This window comes from Anomaloglossus baeobatrachus, chromosome 6 (genome assembly GCF_048569485.1).
Source record: "Anomaloglossus baeobatrachus isolate aAnoBae1 chromosome 6, aAnoBae1.hap1, whole genome shotgun sequence".
In the NCBI taxonomy this organism is placed as follows: Eukaryota; Metazoa; Chordata; class Amphibia; order Anura; family Aromobatidae; genus Anomaloglossus; species Anomaloglossus baeobatrachus.
The window spans coordinates 350,094,714-350,116,301 of record NC_134358.1 but is presented as its reverse complement, the minus strand read 5'-3'; the positions used below and the strand labels follow the sequence as shown (position 1 = coordinate 350,116,301).

Genomic DNA, 21,588 nt, shown 5'->3' with positions numbered 1-21,588 from the left:
AGGGCCGCCAGTTCGGACACTCGCCTGATAGAGGTAATGGCGACTAAAAAGGCAACCTTCAAGGACAGTCGTTGAAGAGAGATTTCTCTCAGAGGTTCGAAAGGGAGGAAGCTGAAGAGCTCCGAGAACCAGATTCAGATCCCAGGGATCTAAAAAGTGGCGATAAGGAGGGACCAAATGCTCCACCCCTTGAAGAAGGGTACGGACCTGAGGGCGAGAAGCCAGCCGCTTCTGGAAAAATACTGACAAGGCAGAAACTTGTCCTTTAAGGCTACTGAGCGCTAGACCCGAGTCCAGACAGTCTTGCAGAAAGGCAAGAACATTAGGGATTGAAAAGGTAAGGGGCGACAGATTATGACGGTCACACCAGGAAAGATAGGTCTTCCAGGTCCTGTGGTAGATACTGGCGGAAGAGGGCTTCCGAGCATTAAGCATGGTATGAGCTACCTTAGAAGAAAGACCTGATTATGCTAGAATCAAGGATTCAAGCGCCACGCCGTCAAATGCAGCTCTGCTGTATTCTGGTGGAATATTGGACCTTGTGACAGAAGATCCGAGCGGTCGGGAAGACGCCAGGGTGTGTCGCCAAGCAGTTGGAGAAGCTCTGGGTACCAGGCTCTCCTGGGCCAGTCCGGGGCCACGAGGATCACCGGGATTCCCTCCGCTTTGATTTGTAGGGAAGATGTAGGGTAGGCGAAACTGCGACCACGAAAAGACTAGAGCGTCGGAGCTGAGCGCTAGCGGGTCTCTCTACCGGTATATGAAGGGATGTATTTTGGCGTTCATCCGAGACACCATGAGGTCCACATCTGGGAGTCCCCAACGAAGAGTGATCCGATGGAACACTTCGTCGTGGAGGGACCATTCCCCTGCCGCTAGACCTTGCCTGCTGAGAAAGTCTGCGGCCCAGTTGTCCACCCCCGGAATATGGACAGCTGAAATAATGGAAATGTGCATCTCTGCCCAAAGAAGAATCCTGGATACTTCTTTCATCGCTGCCCTGCTGCGAGTTCCTCCCTGACGGTTGATGTAAGCCACAGCCGTGGCATTGTCTGACTGGATCCGAATAGGGAGGCCCAATAGCAAGGGCTGAAAGTTCCGAAGGGCCAGAAATATGGCTCTGATCTCTAGAACGTTGATGTGAAGAGAGCGCTAGGAAGGAGACCAGCGTCAGTGAATAGTGTGGTGGAGAAACACCGCCCCCCAGCCTATCAGGCTAGCATCAGTCGTGACTACTTGCCAGTGGACCGGGCGGAAGGACTTCCCTTGAGATAGGGATGAGGCTTGAGTCCACCAGACGAGGGAGCTGAGCGCAGACCGAGATAGGCGGACTGACCGGTCTAGGGAAGCTGGATTCTTGCCCCAGAAGGATAGAAGATCCAGTTGTAGAGGGCGCAGATGGAATTGGGCAAAGGACACGGCTTCTATGACCGCCACCATCTTGCCTAACACTCTCATTCCATGCAAAAGGGATGTATGACGGCGAGAGCGGAGGGATTGGGCGGCCCGGATCAGCGAAGACCTCTTGTCTTCTGGAAGAAAAACCCGGGACTGAGCCGTGTATCAGCATACCTAAAAAGGTTATGCGCTGATGAGGAATGAGGGATGACTTGTTGAAGTTGATAAGCCACCCTAGCCTTGACAGCGTGTCTAGGCAAATCTGCACGCTTTCTGAGCAAACTTGAAGAGAGTTCCCCTTGACAAGTAGGTCGTCCAGATAGGGAACGACCAGGATGCCTTTGGGGTGTAAAATGGACATGACGGCCGCCATGACCTTTGTGAAGACCCGAGGCGCAGTGGCCAGCCCAAAGGGGAGAGCCCTGAATTGGAAATGACGGTGTCCTACGGCAAAGCAAAGGAACCGTTGATGAGAGACACATATGGGAATGTGTAAATAAGCATCTTGAACGTCTATGGAAGCTAGGAATTCTCCAGGTTCCATGGCGGCTAGCACTGCTCTCAATGATTCCATTCGGAAAGTTCGAATCCGTACGGATCTGTTCAGCCTTTTGAGGTCCAAGATAGGGCGGACAGAGCCATCTTTTTTGGGAACGATAAATGGTTTGAATAGAAACCTTTGCCGCGCTGTTCCAGGGGCACTGGAATGATAACGTTTGCTTTCTGTAAAGAGGCTATGGCCTGAAATAAGGCCTGGCTTTGCGTTTTGGACTTTGGAAGACGAGAACACAGAAACCTGTTGGCCGGCAGAGAATGGAAATCAATTTTGTAACCTGAGGTGACGATTTCTCGAACCCAAGCATCATGAGTGTGGTCTAGCCAGATATCCCGAAAAAGCAGAAGCCGCCCTCCCACAGGAGTCGGATCTGAGGGATACCTGTCGTCATGCTGAGGGGGCCTGTACAGAGCGAGGTCCTTTGGGTTTAGGTTGCTTGGAGTGGGAACGCCAAGAAGAGCCCCTTGAGGGACCGGATCCTCGATCTGAGCGTTGGGACGATCCTTGGGCTGATGGTTTTTGGGGGGCAGGCCGAAAAGGACTGCCTGCGCCAAGGAGATTTTTTTTAAATTCCTGGATACAGGCCGCTTTTGGAGGTAGAATGGTACTTTTACCACCCGTCGTCTCAGATATGAGTTTGTCCAGGGATTCTCCAAACAGACACAGGCCATGGAAGGGGTAGTGTGGACAGGGATTTCTTGGCGGCACTGTCCGCATTCCATATTTTTAGCCAAAGGACTCTGCGGGCAAAGACAGCATTGGCCGCCGATAGGGCTGACAAACTAGCTGCATCTAGGGAGCCGTGAAGAAAATAATTAGAGGCTAGAGAGAACAAATCAAGAATCTCAAAAGCCGCCGGGGGAATATTACAAGAGCGAAGCATCCTGCGTAGGTTCTTGCTCCACACCCCCATAGCTCTCGCGACCCATGTTAAGGCAAACAGGGGCGAAGAGAGGAGCCCGAAGCCTGGAAAATAGATTTGACCGCAGCATCAACTGCGCAGTCGGACGAGTCCTTGAGAGACGCGTTGTCTGAAACAGACATAACCGTGTGTTTAGCCAGTCTGGATACTGGCGGATCCACAACGGGGGTTACTGACCAGGGCTTAACCATTTCAGAGGGAAAGGGATAAGCGAATGAAGAGAAGGGTTTTTTATTAAACCTTCTATCAGGGTGATCCCACAGTTTAGACATGATTTGACGAAAAACTGGATCCTGAGCAAAGGATTTAGGAGACTTCTTGGCTCGCTTCATTGCCGACTGAGAAGTCGGGTCAGGAGGCTGATCAGAGATCGACAGAGTGATTGACAGCCGAAATTAGTGTGTCTTCTATATGCCTAGTGTTACGGGGGGACCGGCAGATTAGGACCAGGGGGTATATATCCTAATCGCCAGTCGGGGCCCACCGTGCTCCAGATGACAAAGGAGCTGCTGGCACCTGAGGGTTAGGCGGAGACTATAGAGCTGGATGGCTCTGAGATAACTCAGGAACTCTGGGAACCGGTCACGTGTGTTGGGACACGTCAGACCGGACGACAACCCGATTAGCGTTTTGGTGCACCTAGCGCTACACCAACCACGTGTGCAGGAAACACGTCAGGCTGGGTGGTAACCCTGTAGCGTTGACCGGAAGACCGCCACGAAAGCGCCCTGTCGGCCACGTGTGTAGGACACGTCAGGCCAAGCGGTCCTCCGATTAGCGTTTCTGGCCACCTCTCGACTGGCCACGTGTGTGTAGGACACGTCAGGCCAGATGGGTACACCAGTAGCGTTGACTGGGAAGCCGAGGAGGATAAGGAACACCCTGTTAACTCCACAGGGGTCCTGGGATACACTGTCCGTGCGCGTAGGGGGCACAACCGGACAGGTGGCGCAGCAGGTGCGTTGTCCGTGTGCGTAGGGGGCACAATCAGACAGGTGGCGCAGCAGGTGCGTTGTCCGTGTGCATAGGGGGCACAATCGGACAGGAAGCACAGCAGCCGCAACCCAGTTAATGCCACTGGGCTGCTATAGCAAGACTGGAACGGCAGGAGGGAAGCACGGCGCCTGACCCTGATGTGCCGAGCCACGAATCTTGGCGTGACAGGCACCGTTCGCCTAACCCTACCTACCGCTTCCCAACATAGGCTTATGCTGCAATGAGGCTCTAACATGGAGGTGTGCTCTGACTGAGCAAAAGTGAAGACTGCGCACCTCCATGTTGTCTCCAGCCCCTTTTATAACCTGGGTCCGCCCCAAACCCAGGGTGGAACCACCAAGGTCCAATAGCAGAGTGCCATGTCATCAGTGACGTCACATGCGACCTATCCGGAACCGCCACGTCATTGATGACCTCATGGCAGCCACGCCCCAAACTTCACCAGTCATCGTCTGACGACCAATACTGAGGTGCCAGATCATAGGGGCGGGCCTCTGCGAGCCAGTCCGGAGTTGCCACGTCATCAGGACACCTGACACCCTCTGCCCTATCAGGGCCTGCCACCTCACGGACATGCTCAGTGAGGTCCTTACCGGACTTAGCCTCTGATGCACTAAGGGCCTGAGCATGCTCAGTAGCCTGAGCAACAGGCCTAGAAAGCAGACTATCAGTTTGAGCATGCTCAGTAGGCACATCCCAGAACTTAGACACAGCACGAAGTCCAAGTACCTGTGCAAAGAGGCTGTTAGGGTTAATTGTGGGAGCATGCTCAGTAGCCTGAACTGAGGACTTCGTCTCAGACATAACACAAACAGGCTGAGCATGCTCACTAGGCAAAACACCGGGCTTAGACTCTGGCTGGGGTAAATCGGCGCACGCATGCGCACTAGCCGCCTCTCCACACTCAGACGTGGTGGAAGGAACAGCCAACTGGACGACCCGAGGCACGGCCAAGAACGGCAGCCGGCGCCTGGGCGCAACAGGAACCGCAGCAGACTGCTTGCGGCTATGGTGGCGCCGGTTCGTAACACCTAGACTCAGAAGGGACATCTGAATCAGAGTCAGAGTCTTGAGAATCGTGACTACTAAAGGTCACGGAACCTCGGTTAGACTGACCATCGTCCGAGTCGGATGAGGCGTAGTGGTCACAATGGCGCCTTTTAGAAACAGCCTTTTTACGTTCTGGGGAAGAGGGACTAGACAAAGCAGGCGGGCTCCTCTGAGGGAACAGGGCCGGGGGACGGCTGTGGGAGCCTGAGGACAGCTGGGATATCTGAGCGGCAAGGTCATCTAACCTTTTAGACTTTAGAAGAGCCCATGCAGGCATTACATGATCAGACGGGGCTGCTGCCTGGCCGGTGGCCGGAGCAGAATCCAGAGACTGCACGGCATCCTGGTCCGGCAACGGGGTGTGATGTGACACGGTAGAAGGGACATCGCAGCCCCGGCATAGTGGATAGCTTCGGCCATTAGAAAACGAGCGTCCACAGGTGGTACAGGCATAGTACAGGTCCGTAGAAGACGCCTGGGAAGGTTTATCACCCTTGCGGTTACGCATGTCAGCAATAGAGTCCCACAGCCCTATAGGGGTAGAGTTATATGAGTGAGGAGCCACTAGCAGTATTATAACGTGACTGCTATGCACAGCAGGTATATACCGTAGCAAAATGGCATATACTGTTAAACAGCCGGCATATACCTGCAGACAGAGCTAGTATATACCGCTAATAGCTGATATACACCGCTAGCCAGCAGGCACACACCGCTAGAGAGACAGCGGTATATCGCTGAGCAGAGCGGTATATAGTGCTGCAGAAGTGCAGAGCCAAGGAGGCTCTCTCACCCGAGTGTGCTCCTCACGTGAAAAATGGCGTCCAGTGTTCCTGGCAGCATGGAGGAGAGAGACGGCCCCCGGAGGCTGATTGGTCTCAGGGCTGGGACCAAGCGTGACGGCCAATCGGAAAGGAGCCGCTCCTGAGTGAGGGAGCAGCTTCCAGAGCAGCGAGAGGGGGCGTTGCTAGAATGCAGGCCGAAGCTAGGGGCCAAATTAAATTAATGATGCTCCCCGGGACCACGGCCTGCATCGGCCCACCGGCGCCTTTCCAGGCGGCGGTTTGGATGCAGGGGGACAGATGACTCGTCTCCCTACCTGCTCCTGGTTCCGTCTGAAGACGCGTCGGTGATGGATGCGGGGATCTCAGGGACGCATCTTCGGCTCAAGGCTGAAGCAGGTCCTCGGCTCTGCTCAGCCCTCTGGAGCTACCTTGGTGTTAGGTGCTTCCAGGGAGCCTGGAGGGGTATGCAGACCCGACCACTTGGGCGCGAGGGAAGACTGACGGCTTGTGCGCGCTAGGTTTCCTCTGCCCGAAGGCGGGGGAAACGAGGGTGGCAAGGCACCCCGGTATTGCCCCATAATCAAAATTAGAATGAAAAACAAAATAAATAAAAAAATAAAAATAATAAGCTGGCCCAAGGCACCTGGTAGAGCTCAGGCCAGACATGTCAGCCTCCCTGCTGACACTAGAAAAAACTGAGCTAGTTTCCTGCCTAGCTAGGGTATATGCTGTGGGGGAGGAGCTAACACTTTTGCAAATCTAGTGTCACGCCTCCCTGGAGACACCATAATACCCACTGTCTGTGTCCCCCAATGAAAAGGCGAGAAAGGAATCTATATGGCTGTCTTCGAGGACAAACATGTGTACTCCTCCTCTTATTGGGGCTTTGTGGGGGCCTGGTGGCGTTAGATTGACGATGTCTTGTGGCATGGCACCACTGAGGATCTCCTTGCCTTCCAGGAGTACCTCAATGGTGTGTATGTGGAATTGAAGTTTACCCTGTCATGGTCAATTGAAAAGATTCAGTTTTTGGACACCATGGTTTACAAAGAATGGTCTAAAATTGGAAACAGACATCTTTACAAAAGTGACAGACAGAAATAGCATTTTACAGTTTAATAGCAGTCACTCCCGTGGAGCCAGCTACTTAGGGTTAGGATTAAGACTTACAGATCTATTGCATAGGAGATCATCTGATAATAGAGAAAAAAGAATCCCATTTGTCTCTTCATATAGCCGCATGAGTGGACGCACAGCGGGGATTGTTAAATACTGGCCTTTATTATTTAAGGGACTTCCTGAGATTAGTGACTTTAAAGTATTTCCGCTATTGTCTTAAGGCCCCGTCACACTAAGCAACATCGCTAGCAACATCGCTGGTAACGAACAACTTTTGTGACGTTGCTAGCGATGTTGCTGTGTGTGACATCCAGCAACAACCTGGCCCCTGCTGTGAGGTCGTTGGTTGTTGCTGAATGTCCTGGGCCATTTTTTAGTTGTTGCTGTCCTGCTGTGAAGCACAGATCGCTGTGTGTGACAGCGAGACAGCAACAACTAATGTGCAGTGAGCAGGAGCCGGCTTCTGCTGAGGCTGGTAACTAATGTAAACATCGGGTAACCAAGAAGCCCTGTCCTTGGTTACCCGATATTTACCTTTGATACCAGACTCCTCCGCTCTCACTGCCTGTGCTGCCGGCTCCTGCTGTGTGCACAGATAGCTGCAGCACACATCAGGCAATTAACCCGATGTGTGCTGTAACTAGGAGAGCAAGGAGCCAGCACTAAGCAGTGTGCGCTGCTCCCTGCTCTGTGCACATTTAGCTGCAGCACACATCGGGTTAATTAACCTGATGTGTGCTGTAACTAGGAGACTGGGGGCTGGTCACTGGTTGCTGGTGAGCTCACCAGCAACTCGTGTAGCCACGCTCCAGCGATCCCTGCCAGGTCAGGTTGCTGGTGGGATCGCTGGAGCGTCGCAGTGTGACAGCTCACCAGCAACCTCCTAGCAACTTACCAGCGATCCCTATCGTTGTTGGGATCGCTGGTAAGTTGCTTAGTGTGACTGGACCTTTATAGACAGGGTTCTAACCTGAAAGACATATTGGTGAAGTCGGATGTTGGATCCTTCAAGAGGAGTATTCAAACTACCTTGAGTCAGCCCCGTATGGGCAACTTCCCATGCCTACGCTGTGCATGTTGCAACAACATGTTTAAGGGCCCCACTTTCTGTCACCCACGTACGGGCAAGACGTACCGCATTGGTGGGCGATACACGTGCACCAGTACCTTTGTGGTGTACGTGGTCACCTGTCCATGTGGCTTGCTCTACATGTGTGAGAACGATGGAGGTCCAAGCAAGGATAAACAAACACAAAAGTACTATCAGGACGGGTCTGGTGGAGTTGCCCATCCCTAAACATTTTAGGGATAGGGGGCACTTGGTCAATCAACTAAGATTTCGTGTGACTGACAGTGTCCCCTATTCCCGACGGGGCGGGAATAAAGTTAAACTATTTAAGTTGAAGGAATTACAGTGGATCTTTGAACTGGAGCGTTTATCCCCGAAAGGTCTTAATGTGGAATATGATCAGGGACTGTGCCTAGCTGACTAGAAGTCCTTACTGCCCATCCGTGTTTGTTGATGTTCGTTTTTAATGTTTTTAATATTTGATATTGTTCCTTTTTTTGCTTTATCCCCTCAGATTGGATGTGGACATTGCGACAGGGGATTTTGACGTGGTTGGTATCTGCATGTGTCCACCTCCCCTCTCTCATTCTCCACACCCACATTTTTTTTATCACATTTTTTGATCACACATGATGTGTGATTTTACATACATGATACATGATGTGTAACATGATGTGTGATTTTCTCAAAGGATCAGTTTACACAGCGCATTTCATTGATGGGTTGTATTATTTTTTTATAACATCAATGAACCATAAGCAATACGGGACTTATATAGTTCCGTGCTGCCGCTCATATACATACATACATACATACATATATATACACATACACATATACACACACACACACATATATATATGTATTCTGATTATACAAAAAAGTATTATCCAAAAGTACATTGTGATACATCATGGTTTATCTGCAATTTATTGCTGTTCACACAATAAATGCTTTTCACTGTTTTCGCTTATGTATTATGGTGGTCCTGGGGGGCATGCGCACTTCGATCTCCGGATTCAGTGAGGTCGGAATGACCCATGTAACTAATGACGTCAGCTTTTAGTAATGTAATGTTTCACGTATTTGTGACAAGTCTGTTGTATTTCTCATCTAGTTTAACAATGTAATTTGTGCTGCTGTGTACTGATCTCTATGGAGATACGATTATGGTTTGTTTACTATGTAAATAAGGGGTGTTGATGTTTTTCTAATTGGTCAATGGGTAAACAATGTGTATAAATAGACAGGCATTAGCCAGCTTTGAGAGAGAGAGAGAAAGAGAGAGAAAGGAGAGCGGGAGCGAGACACGCACAGAAAGAGACAGACAGAGACACACAGGGACACAGACAGAGACAAAAGAGAGACACACACAGACACACACACAGGGACACACAGAGACAAAGAGAGAGAGACACACGCACAGACAAAAAGAGAGAGACACACGCACAGAGACAAAAAGAGAGAGAGACACACAGACCGAGAGAGAGACACAGACACACACAGACCGAAAGAGAGACACAGACACACACAGACACACACACAAAGACACACAGAGACACACAGAGACACACAGAGACAAAGAGAGAGAGACACACGCACAGACAAAGAGAGAGAGACACACGCACAGACAAAGAGAGAGAGACACACGCACAGAGACAAAAAGAGAGAGACACACGCACAGAGACAAAAAGAGAGAGAGACACAGACACACACAGACCGAGAGAGAGACACAGACACAGACAGACACACAGAGACACAGACACAGACAGACACACAGAGACACAGACACAGACAGACACACAGAGACACAGACACAGACAGACACACAGAGACACAGACAGACACACAGAGACACAGACAGAGACACAGACACAGACAGACACACAGAGACACAGACACAGACAGAGACACAGACAGAGACACAGACACAGACAGAGACACAGACAGAGACACAGACAGAGACACAGACAGAGACACAGACAGAGACACAGACAGAGACACAGACAGAGACACAGACAGAGACACAGACAGAGACACAGACACAGACAGAGACACAGACAGAGACACAGACAGAGACACAGACAGAGACACAGACAGAGACACAGACAGAGACACAGACAGAGACACAGACAGAGACACAGACAGAGACACAGACAGAGACACAGACAGAGACACAGACAGAGACACAGACAGAGACACAGACAGAGACACAGACACAGACACAGACAGAGACACAGACAGAGACACAGACAGAGACACAGACAGAGACACAGACAGAGACACACATAAGCAAGGATGGTTGAGCTTAGGGAGATCAACATCCACACCGCGGAGACACCATCACGTGTTTCTCAACGCAGTGATTCTAGAGCAATGCCCCCTGGGAAATATGCTAAGAAAGCAAGCCTTGAAGACACCATCACATGTTTCACAATGCTGCCAGGAAACTAGCCAGGTCTTTCACTGGGAAGGAACAACCACGGGAAGCGCAGTCTCCAGTCAAGGACACCACCTATGCCAAACATGGTATCCATCCACAGACAGCTGTTTCGGGGTATTTGCCCCTTAGCAGTGTGGAGTAGGAATCTGGCTAGACAGAGATGTGTAGTGCCGCAGGAACGACGAACAACATCATACCTGTGGCAGCAACGATATTAAGGAAATGAGCGACGCGTCAACGATCAAAGTTTTAGAGCGATTTTTCGATCGTTGATCGTCGCTCCTAGGTTTTACACGCTGCAATGTCGCTAACTTCGCCGGATGTGCGTCACTAACGACGTGACCCCGACGATATATCGTTACCGATGTCGCAACCTGTAAAGCCCCTTTAAGAGTACTATGCTTTTTAACAATATGGGACAGCCCAAATGATGGAAGCTTCGAATAGGTTTATTTGCAACATATGAGTTAGAGTCACACCTGTGGATGTATTTTAAACGCACACCTGAAACACACTGCTTCTTTGTATATCATCATGGGACAGTCAAAAGAAATCAGCCAAGATCTCAGGAAGAGAATCGTGGACTTGCACAAGTCTGGTTCATCCTTGGGTGCAATTTCTAGATACCTGAAGGTGCGCCGTTCATCTGTACAAACATGTATTCGCAAGTACAAACAAGATGGGAATGTCCAGCCATCATAACGCTCAGGAAGGAGACTGGTTGTGAATATAGCTGAACGGCGAATAATCCGGGGCTGGTGGATCACTAACAGATTTAAAAAAGAATCCGATCAGCTCCGGAATCAGGTGCCCATATAAGTCAATGGGGACCGGAATCCGGAGGGTAAAAACGTTTGTGGAGGGGTTAGGAGCGAGCGCGGCATACTCACCAAGGCGCTGTCATGGCGGCACACTCCTTCCGGGTCACGCTGTTACCTTCCGGAGCCGACAATTCAATATTCATGGTTTTCCCCGCCCACCGGCACGTGTTGGTTGCAGCTAGACACGCCCCCATCCTGAGTGGCAGCTAACTGCAACCAATCACAGGACGGCCGGTGGGCGGGGAAAGCAGTACAGTCTGTCGGTCAGTTCACAGTAGTAAACACTCGGCAGCACAGTTATAGCGCTCGGCTGCAGCCTCAGCCGTCGCGCAGTATCTGTGCTGTGTATACAGTGCCCGGAGTCACACATGCGAGGCTGCCGGGTGCTGCCATGGCAGACTCGCGTCAGCCCCTCGCACGTGTGACTCCGGTGAAAGTATAAAAAAAAAAAAAAAAAAAAAAAAAAGACGTGCGGTCCCCCCCTAATCTTCACATCCAGCCATAACGCTGGCCGGGGGCTGGTACATCCTCAGCCCGCAGCCGTCCGGTATGTCGCATCTGTTAGATGCGACATACCGGTGTGCGCTACTGGCTCTCCCCGCTGGCGTGATGCGGTGCCAGTCAGGGTAATAGCAGGATTAGCAGCAGCGCACGGCTGCTGCTAAACCCTAGGTTAGTGTGATGGCACAGGAGTCTATCAGATACCTGCATCCCACTAACCTGTAAGTGACAGTAAATAAGCAAAGACACACAGAAAAATCCTTTATTTGGAATAAAATGCAAAACACTCCTCCTTCACCACTTTATTAACCCCCAAATACCCTGCAGCTACGACGTAATCCACAGGAGAAGTCCCACGCAGCTTCGGCCCTGCTACATCTGAATATCACAGAGAGCGGCACGACCGACTGCTCTCTGTGAGCTCCAGAGAATGAATGAGCTGAGCATTGAGCAGTGACGCCACTCGGGTCATTTGCGGTCCTAGCAGAAAAAGCACAGTTTTTTTGGCTAAGAGATGCAGATTTTGTACTGAAATTTTTATACCATATTCCTGCATCCAATCTACACCTCCTGGCAAAAAAAATCGCGGTGTTTTCACGCAATTTTTATGCCGCGGTTTTTGCCGCGGTTATTTTTCCGCGATTTTTGTAGCGTGTTTTTGCCAGGAGGTGCACATTTGGTGCTGAAATCGTCTGCACCAGCTTTCAGCACCAAATTTCCACCTGTGGCAAAATTTTTTTTTTATTTTTTTTTTTTTGGTGGCCAAGGGATGCAAATTTCATGCTGTGATTTTTACACCATATTTCTGCATCCAATCTACACCTCCTGGCAAAAAAAAAAAAAAAAAAAAAAAAAAAAAAAAAAAAGTGTTTTGACGCCTGTCTGAACATGAGCGTGCATGTGTTTCTAGGTCCTGTCAGAAGTGTGCAGCTGCGTCGGTGATGTGCTGTCAGACTCGTGCGGGTCTGACATCACCCGTCACAGCCTGCCCTTGTCTGAGCATGAGCGTGCATGTACCTAGAAACACATGCACGCTCCTGTCAGATGTGTGTGCAGCTGTGCTGCGATGGCACACTTGTGGGAGTCCCTCACTGTGACTGCTGCCTAAGATAAACCGCATGCTTTTTTTATGTTTTTAAATTTAAATAAATTAAAAAAAAAAAAAAAAACGACGTGCGGTCCCCCCAATTTTCATTCCCAGCCATGATAACGCCGGCCGGGGGCTGGTATATCCTCAGCACGCAGCCGCCCGGTATGGTCGCATCTGTTAGATGTGGCCATTCCAGTGCGATATCGGCTCATCTTGATTGCCCTGGTGCGGTGGCAATCAAGGTAATAGCAGGGGTTAATAACAGCGCATGTCTGCTATTAAACCCCAGGTTTGTGATCGCACGGGCGTCTGAGATACCCGCATCACAAACCTGTAAATTACAATAAATAAACAAGACACAGGGAAATCCTTTATTTGGAATAAAGTAGAAACGCAGCCTCCTCCTTCACCTCTATTATCCCACCCCAGCCCTCCGGCGTAATCCACACGACATCCAGCGGCGACACATCCAGCTCTGCTACATGTCAGAGCAAACAGCCATAGAGCATTGCTGCCCGCTTTGAGTGCAGCCTAGCAGCCTATTACTGAGCTGCGATGACTGCACGGCAGAGCTGTCACAGGCTGGGAGCGCGTCAGCCAGGAACCAATCACAGCTGAGAGGACGGCCAGTGGGCGGGGAAAGCACGGAAAGCTGTGTGACTGCGTGCACAGCACAGGAAGTGAAAGCGCAACCCGGAAGCAAGTGAGCCGTCATGACAGAGTCTGGTAAGTAAGAAACGCTCATTTATTTATTGTTTTTTAACATTTTTATTAATTGCCGATTCCGGATCGTGCAGCTGGAATCCTGCGCCCGGGGTTAGCGCTGAAACCGCGCGGATCCGGACGTTTACAGTCCGGGTCAGCTCAGCACTAGTTCTGAGTACTAGAAATGAACGAGCTTTGGGTCAGACATGTACATATACCCAAGAACAAAAGCAAGAGACCTTTTGAAGATGCTGGTAGAAGCTGGTAAGATTGTGTCATCCACAGTAAAATGAGTACGATATCAACATGGCCCGAAAGGTCACTCTGCCAGGAAGAAGCCATTACTACAAAAGAAACCAAGTCCAGATTAATGTTTGGAAATGCACACAGGAACAAGGACCTTAATTTTTGGAGACACTTCCTGTGGTCTGATGAAACTAAAATTGAACTGTTTGGCCATAATGACCATCATTACATTTTGAGGAAAAACGGAGAAGCTTTGACACCCAAAAACACCATCCCAATTGTGAAACATGAGGGTGGCAGCGTCATGTTGTGGGGTTGTTTTGCTGGAGGAGGGACTGGTACACTTCACAAAATAGATGCCAACTACTGTGAGAAGCTTATAAAAGATATCCAAAACGTTTGATCCAAATCATACAGCTTAAGGGCAATGGTTAACAAAAATGCCTTAAACATTCTCTCTCTATTCTGGCATTTGGCAAATATAAATAATGTTATTTCCTAATTGACCTAAAAACGGGAAAGTTTTAGTCTGATTTCATGTCAACTAGTGAGAAAAACATGCATATGTCTTTCTAGATAGTGGATGTAAACTTCTGGTTTCAACTCTACATCCAATTAGAACTGTAGTACAGAGGAACCTTGGATCAACAGTAACTTGGTTTGAGAGCGTTTTGCAAGACAAGCATGGCGTTTTAAAAATGTGTAACTTGGTTTAAGAGCAATGCTTTACAATAAGCGCAAATACTCACCATGCACACTTCCGATTCAGTCCTTTCACCACGCCCTGACCAACTCTGGAGGTGTCTTTCTGTGCGTATGTAGTGTATTGTACATTGTACCTCATGTGCAGGGCATTTTAGCTTAGGTATTCATGGTTACAATCACTCACTCATAGTGACAGTTACTTGCTCGTGGTTGTAACCATGGATACTCAAGATAAAATATAGGTGACATTTTTATTAGTAGAAAATAGTTTTTCCTGTTTTCTGCTGTCTAAACCTGGGATGCTTCTTAAGGCTAGGTGTGTCCTTTGGACCTAAAAATATGCTACCATATTATCATTTGTGATGGCAGCACTTTCATAAACACCCATTTCTTTAATTTATCAACTCATGTCTTGAGGTAGCGATTATTTCTGCTGAACCACTTCTAGAACGTGAACACGTAGCATGAATTAACTAAAATCCATAGAAAAAAAAAAATTCCCTCAAATACATGCACTGTTTAGGTAGATTTCATCCTATTAATGTAAAATAATATACCTGAGCCAGATCCTGAAGTGGTCATATCATATATTAAATCTTTAAGTGTTGTCCCCTCAGATATGAACGGTCGATCCAATGAAGGGTCTTCTTCGTTAGGAACTCGATGATGGATAACTGTACGGTTATGGCATATGTACAAGATGAACATCAGTAGAATGCAGATGAAACATACAGGACCAGCAATGATGGCTGCCAACTCCACTGGAGTAAAGGGGGGCAAAGGCTTGTGTGTTGTAACTGTAAGGAAACATAAGATATACCTCTTATAAATTATATTGCAGCTTTTTTCTCCACATAGAAATACATTTGCACTATACATGTGACACTGAAATCATAAGGGCAAAATTCACTACTTTTTCTTACAGAAGCACTTCCATCAAAATATGTATCCTCCTAAAATATTGCTATCATATTTTAAAGAACTATGTACTTACAATTGCCCATTTTGCCCTTCTACCCAGTTGATGCTTATTTTTTCCATTAGGTTTATGTCATAGATGAGGGGTCTCAAACTCAGCTGGGTGCGTGGGCTGCATATAGAAAAAAAATTGAGAGGGACCACATTCTTTGCAGGACAAAGTGGCATTTTTTATGAATCCACTTTTTTTTTATACATCTTTGTATCACTTTGTTGAACATTTTTTACTTGTTTATTTTAACAAACATGCACTTTTTTTTGTAGTATTGAGCACATTAGTATTGTGCTCATCCTTGTGGTATTGTGCCCAATAGTATTGTGCTCATCCTTGTGGTGTTGTGCCCAATAGTATTGTGCTTATCCTTGTACTGTGCCCAGTAGTATTGTGCCCATCCTTGTACCCTGTATTGTGCTCATCCTTGTGGTATTGTGGTCATCCTTGTGCCCTGTAGTATTGTGCCCTGTAGTTTTGTGCCCATCCTTGTAGCACTGTGGCAATCCTTGTAGCATTGTGGCAATCCTTGTAGCATTGTGCCCATCCTCGTAGTATTGTGTCCTGCAGTATTGTGCCCATTCTTTTAATACTGTGCCCATCCTTGTAGTATTGTGTCCTGTAGTATTGAATCTATCCTTCAGTAATACGCAAAAAAAAAAAAATTCCTCACCTTTCCTCCATTCCCTGCTATTAGGGTGCATGCACACGATCAGTGTTTGCAGCATGTTTCAGCTGCCTCCAAAACGCTGCGATATACAGTACAAGCAGAGTGAATGGGATTTCTAAAAATGCCATACCCACTGTGCGTGTACTGCCCGCAGTCATAAATGACCTGCGTTGCGGCTTTCAGAGGCCGCAGCATGTGAATTTATGCTGAGGAGTCGCATGCCCTCCCTAGGGAGAACACAGCAAGGAGACCACAGCGAGGAGCCGCAGCGGGGAGACCACAGCAGGCAGAACCCTGATCGCGGGCACGGGCCACTGCGGTCTCCTGCGGAGGAGACTTGCAGCTCCACAGGTTAGGACCCGCCGCGTTCAGGACGCAGCGGGTCCTGATCGTGAGCACGTACCTCATCTGCTTGTTGCGGCGCTATGCTGGGGGTCGGCGCCGGCACGACTTTACTGCAATTGAATCCATTTGCAGTGCCGCGCATAGGAGCTGTCTGCGCTATACCAATGGCTGCTGCCCGCCAATCAGATGCAAGGAAGTGACGTCGCAGTAGGACCGCCGTAATCCAATTAGGGTGGTCCCACGTCGATCCCATACTACTGGCTGTTATAGTCAAGCGACCGTAAAAGAGCTTGCAAAAAAAAAAAACATAAGAAATGATGGCAGATAATGCACAAGAGTAGTTGAAAACTTAGGTGGCTGCAATCCATTAACTGCACAAACAACTAGAAGTAGCAGTGGAGAGTTCCTAACTAACCTAGATGCCTCGTCCCCGCCGGAGAACTAACTAACCTCAAAGATGAAATGAGAAATCCTGACTTGCCTCAGAATAGTCCCAAAGGACAGACAAGCCCTCAACATATAACGACGGTAATATAAGAAAAAACAACACACAGAATGTATAGGTTTAAGCAAAGTGAGGCCCTGCTAGCTAGATACAAAAGGATAGGATAGATTTGCTTGTTGCAGCCAGTAAAAACCCTAAAAAAAAATACCAACACCTGATAAATCAAAAATCCTTTTAAAAGATCACACAATCTTTCCTCCCACTCTATCAGGAACTCATGTGCAAATACATGAGATACAAAAAATAGAAACTCTAGATCAGACAGGGAGCAAAACTCCCTTGCTGGTAATAAATCTGCCTCCAAAGTGCAGGGAGAGCTCTTATTCACATGCAAGAAACAAAAAGGTGCAGGAGAACTAATTAAATCTCAGAAGGAAAAAACAAAAATAATTACAGGCATAGCTGCAGACTAGGATGACATGGAAACAAAACCGATGCAAAGGAATGAAAAAAAACGCTGCAGTAATAATTTCTGGAGAATCCAAAAAGGAGCAGAAAAAAATGTAAAACTAGAACCTACAAGGAAAGGCAAACGCCTTATCGCTGGAGGACAAAACTATGGACATTTTCTCATGGAACAGAAACAATCACAGGCAAGGACTAGACAGAAACTGCCTTCCTATATCCCCCCAGGCTAGATTTTATAGGCTTCCTGGAACAGCAATAATCTCCTGCACCTGTCTGAGCAACAGATGCAGAACCAGACTCACTACGAGCACTAGCCACCAGAGGGAGCCCAGAAACACTCTTGGGAACAGCACCATCTCTGACGATATTCACCACAGCTGGCACATTCAATGGAGAACCGAAGTTGCCCATTGTTTGCGAGAGCAGCCCCTGCAGGCACACACACACTGCTGTGTATTCTTCCCTGCGGTAAACCTGGACCTCATAAGGTCAGCACAGGTAACCGCAGGGGTGCCCTTATCAGTGTGTGTGCGCGGGTGCAAAAGCGACATCACGGGTTAATCAGAGTTCACAATGAGCTCAGATGAACCCGTGAAGCTGCAGTAGCGTGGGTGTCACTGTGGTGTCATCAGGGTGTCATCGGAGTTCCTTGGATAATCCGATGACCCCCTATCACCACTACACACACACACACACACACACACACACACACACACACGTCCCGACGCTGCTGCTACCAGCTCCTCAGTGTAGTGCATATGCAATGAGTCTAATGAGTGGGGGTTGGAAGCAAGTGACAGCAGCACTGGAGACGATTGTATGAAAATCATTTTTTTTTTGAAAGACACGTGTTTTCTCCGGTACATGTCACACGTATCACATCAGTGTGCGATCCGTGTGACAACCGTGCTGCCAAAGAAAAAAAAAAACGGACATGTCCCCGTGTGTGCATGCAGGGCCACACAGTGCATGTGAAAACACAGCCGTGTGAATAACACCATAGAATGACATGGGTAGGTGTGGCATCAGTGTTAAAAACGGAGGTCAAACGTACCTGAATCACTAAGGCTGGGCCAATTTAAAAGGAGTCTTCTGTAGCATTAATAAATGAATTAGTCTTATGCATATCACACAAAATCTGTAACCTCTTAACGCATGAGCGCTAAAGATAGTGCAGTGCAGATATCCCATATTTATCTGTGCTATTCTTTGCGCAAATATGCAAGGCTGAAAACAGCGGAGGGGGGGGGGGGGGTCGGGAAGGAGGTGCAAGGGAGGCTAAGGTGTGTAAAGTTTATGGAAGAAAAAAGGAGGAGACCAAATGAAGCTGAGGAAATAAGAAAAAAAAAAAAAATATAAAAGTGTACTGAAAGTCTGACCTTTCGGATGGGTATCATCAAGGAGATGAGAGGTGAATTTTCCATGAAGGGGCTCTCCGCCCCAGCCTAAATTATTTTGTCCTATATGGTAGAGTATTCTTCCTTTGAGGAAAGACAGGGAAGTGTGATAGTGAAAGCAGGGATTCTTTAACGAATAAGCGCCACCTTTTAGATCAAAAGAGCATTGAATTATAATGAACCAAAAATACAGGGGTCCTTAAAAATGTAACATTTTATTTGTAAACATGAAACTTCACCTAAATCTTAAAAAAATGGAATTTATCTTACCGTTAATTCGGTTTGTAGGAAACCATCCACGACAGCACACAGGAGATTAATTCTCTGCCCTATTAGGGACAAAGCGGTTAAATAACCCCACCCCACCTCTCATCTCCAGTGTTTTTCTCAAGTACCACAAACAAATCATGAATGGTTTAAATCTTTTATTTTCAGAAATAAGCCATTAATATGCATGCAAATAAGTGGAAAGGGAGGGATAACTGTGCTGTCGTGGAGGGTTTCCTACAAACAGAATTAACTAAGATAAATTCCATTTTCTCTAGTCACTCTCCACGACAGCACACAGGAGGAGTACCAACGAACAGGCTTGGGAGGGACAACAGCCTGTAGGACTTTACGTTTAAAGGCCAAATCTCTATTGAAAAGCCAGTCCAATCGGTAATGTCTAATAAAAGTATGGGCAGAAGACCAGGTCGCTGCTCTGCAAATCTGATCAATTGACGAGTCAGCCCTCTCAGCACAGGAGACTGACATGGATCGAGTATAATGTGCGCTCAAGTGATCCGGAAGAAGAAGGCCTTGGGTAGCATTATGCCTCTTTAATAGTTTTTTTTTTTTTATCCAGTTGGATACTTTGCTCTTGGCAGCCTTCTTTCCAGCATTCTTAACAACAATCTGCACAAAAAGATTGGAATCCTTTCTGAAGGAAATTTGTTTTCTGAAGGTATAGCATTGACTGCCCTACGTACATCGATGGAATGAAAGTCCATCTCCTTTTGGTTAGCTGGATTTTGACAAAAAGATGGCAGAATACTGTCTTTGTTCCTATTAAAGTCCAACATCACTTTTGGGAGAAAGGAAGGATCCAGACGGAAGACGATTCGATCATCTAGAATCTTCATATAGGGCTCTCGAATGGTAAGAGCCTGGATTATACCTACTCGCCTGGCCGTAGTAACTGCAATCAAGAATGCAGTTTTCCTAGCCAGATACCTCATGGTAGAGGAAGCCAGAGGTTCAAACGGAGCCCGAGTCAACCCCTGAAGAACTTCGTTAAGATCCCAGGGGGAAAACTATTGTCAGCCGTTTAGGATGGGCTTTAACCGCTGAAGAGAGGAATCGCTTCACCCAGCGATGGTTTGCAAAGTCCTGATCAAAATACGCACTTAAAAGCTGATGCTTATACTTTGAGAATGCTGGCGCTGAGCCTTTTTCAAGACCCGACAGTAAAAAGTTCAGGATGTGAGCCACATTTGGTTGGAACGGGTAAGGAGCCTGAAGACTGCACGAGTTGGTAAAGGTCTTCCAGATTTTAAAGTAGATCAGATTAATGACAGGCTTACAACTTTTCTGTAGCGTGTCAATGACCCTCTCAGACAGACCCCTAGCTCTCAAAATGATGGCCTGAGGAGCCACACAGCCAGGTTCAGTCTCTTGAGGTCTGCGTGAAAGAACGGACCTTGATGGAGAAGATCTGGGATCTGAGGCAATAGGAAGGGTCCATCCTGAGCCATGGTTATGAGGGCCCCGAACTAGCTGCGACTGGGCCAGAGTGGCGCGACCAGGATGGTAGGAACCCTGTCTGAACTGACTGTCTGAAGAGTCCTTGGCAGTAGCGGGATTGGTGGAAAGGCGTATGCCAGTTGAAACCTCCAAGGACGGGAGAAGGCATCCACTGCTATTGCCGGATCCCTGGGACTTAAAGAGAAAAACTGATGTACCCTTGCGTTCTGCTGAGTTGCAAAGACATCCACCTCCTGTTGTCCCCACCTTTGGACTAAGGAATGGAACACATCTGGTTTCAGGGACCATTCTCCAGGATGAACAACCTGCCTGCTGAGGTAATCTGCTCGAGTATTTTCAGAGCCCTTCAGGTGGACAGCTGATAGTGACAGGTGGTGTTTTTCCGGCCAAAAAAAAATTAAAAAAAAAAGATTCCTGTGGAAATCCTTTGCAAACTCTTGTAGCGCGAGCTGCCTTGATGACGTAGGTGAGCTACCGATGTCATATTGTCAAAGTACACCATGACATGTGCCCCTTGAAGCATGGATTTCGCTGCCCTGAGCGCTTGAAGGAAGGCTGCCAGTTCTCGATAATTCAAGGATCTGCGACTGATGTCTGCTGACCAGAAGTCTTGGAAGAGAACCTGAGATCGACCCACAGCCTTTCTGGCTTGCATCTGTGGTGATTGTCACCAACGGCTCTCGATTCCAATAAACTCCTTTTTGGAGATGGGCAGGGATCATCCACCATAACAAGGAGGCTTTCACCGAACCTGGCAGGGATATCTTCTTGTTTAGGGAGCTCTGGGCGCAGTCCCAAGATGCCAAGATATGAGCCTGATAGGTTTGTGAGTGGGCCTGAGCCCAGGAGACCGCCGGGATGCAAGTGTCATAGATCCCAGTACAGACATTGTGAATCTCAGGGTGACAACTCAATGCAATGCAGAAATGAAATTTTTTCCTTTATCACTAACTGCTTGTCTCTCAGAAGGAAGGATTGTTGTTTTACAAGTCCAACATGACTCCGAGGAAGACCTTATTTGTGGAGGAAGAAGCTCCGATTTTAGAGGGTTCACCACCCATCCCCGGTTAGTGTGAGCTGCACATGTTGGAGGAGCAATTGGGCAGAGGGGGCCACTACCAGGAAGTCGTCGAGGTTGGGG

At 48.2% G+C, this 21,588-nt stretch overlaps 1 protein-coding gene across 2 annotated transcripts in view; it reads right to left on the bottom strand.

Annotated features, from left to right (window-relative positions):
• TGFBR1 (transforming growth factor beta receptor 1) overlaps window positions 1–21,588 on the bottom strand; it is a 349,773-nt gene that overhangs the window by 277,180 nt on the left and 51,005 nt on the right. For both annotated transcript variants that reach the window (XM_075315001.1, XM_075315000.1), the window contains exon 3: window positions 14,964–15,203. In XM_075315001.1, the coding sequence (XP_075171116.1) occupies window positions 14,964–15,203 (240 nt within the window). The remainder of the gene's footprint in view (window positions 1–14,963; window positions 15,204–21,588) is intronic.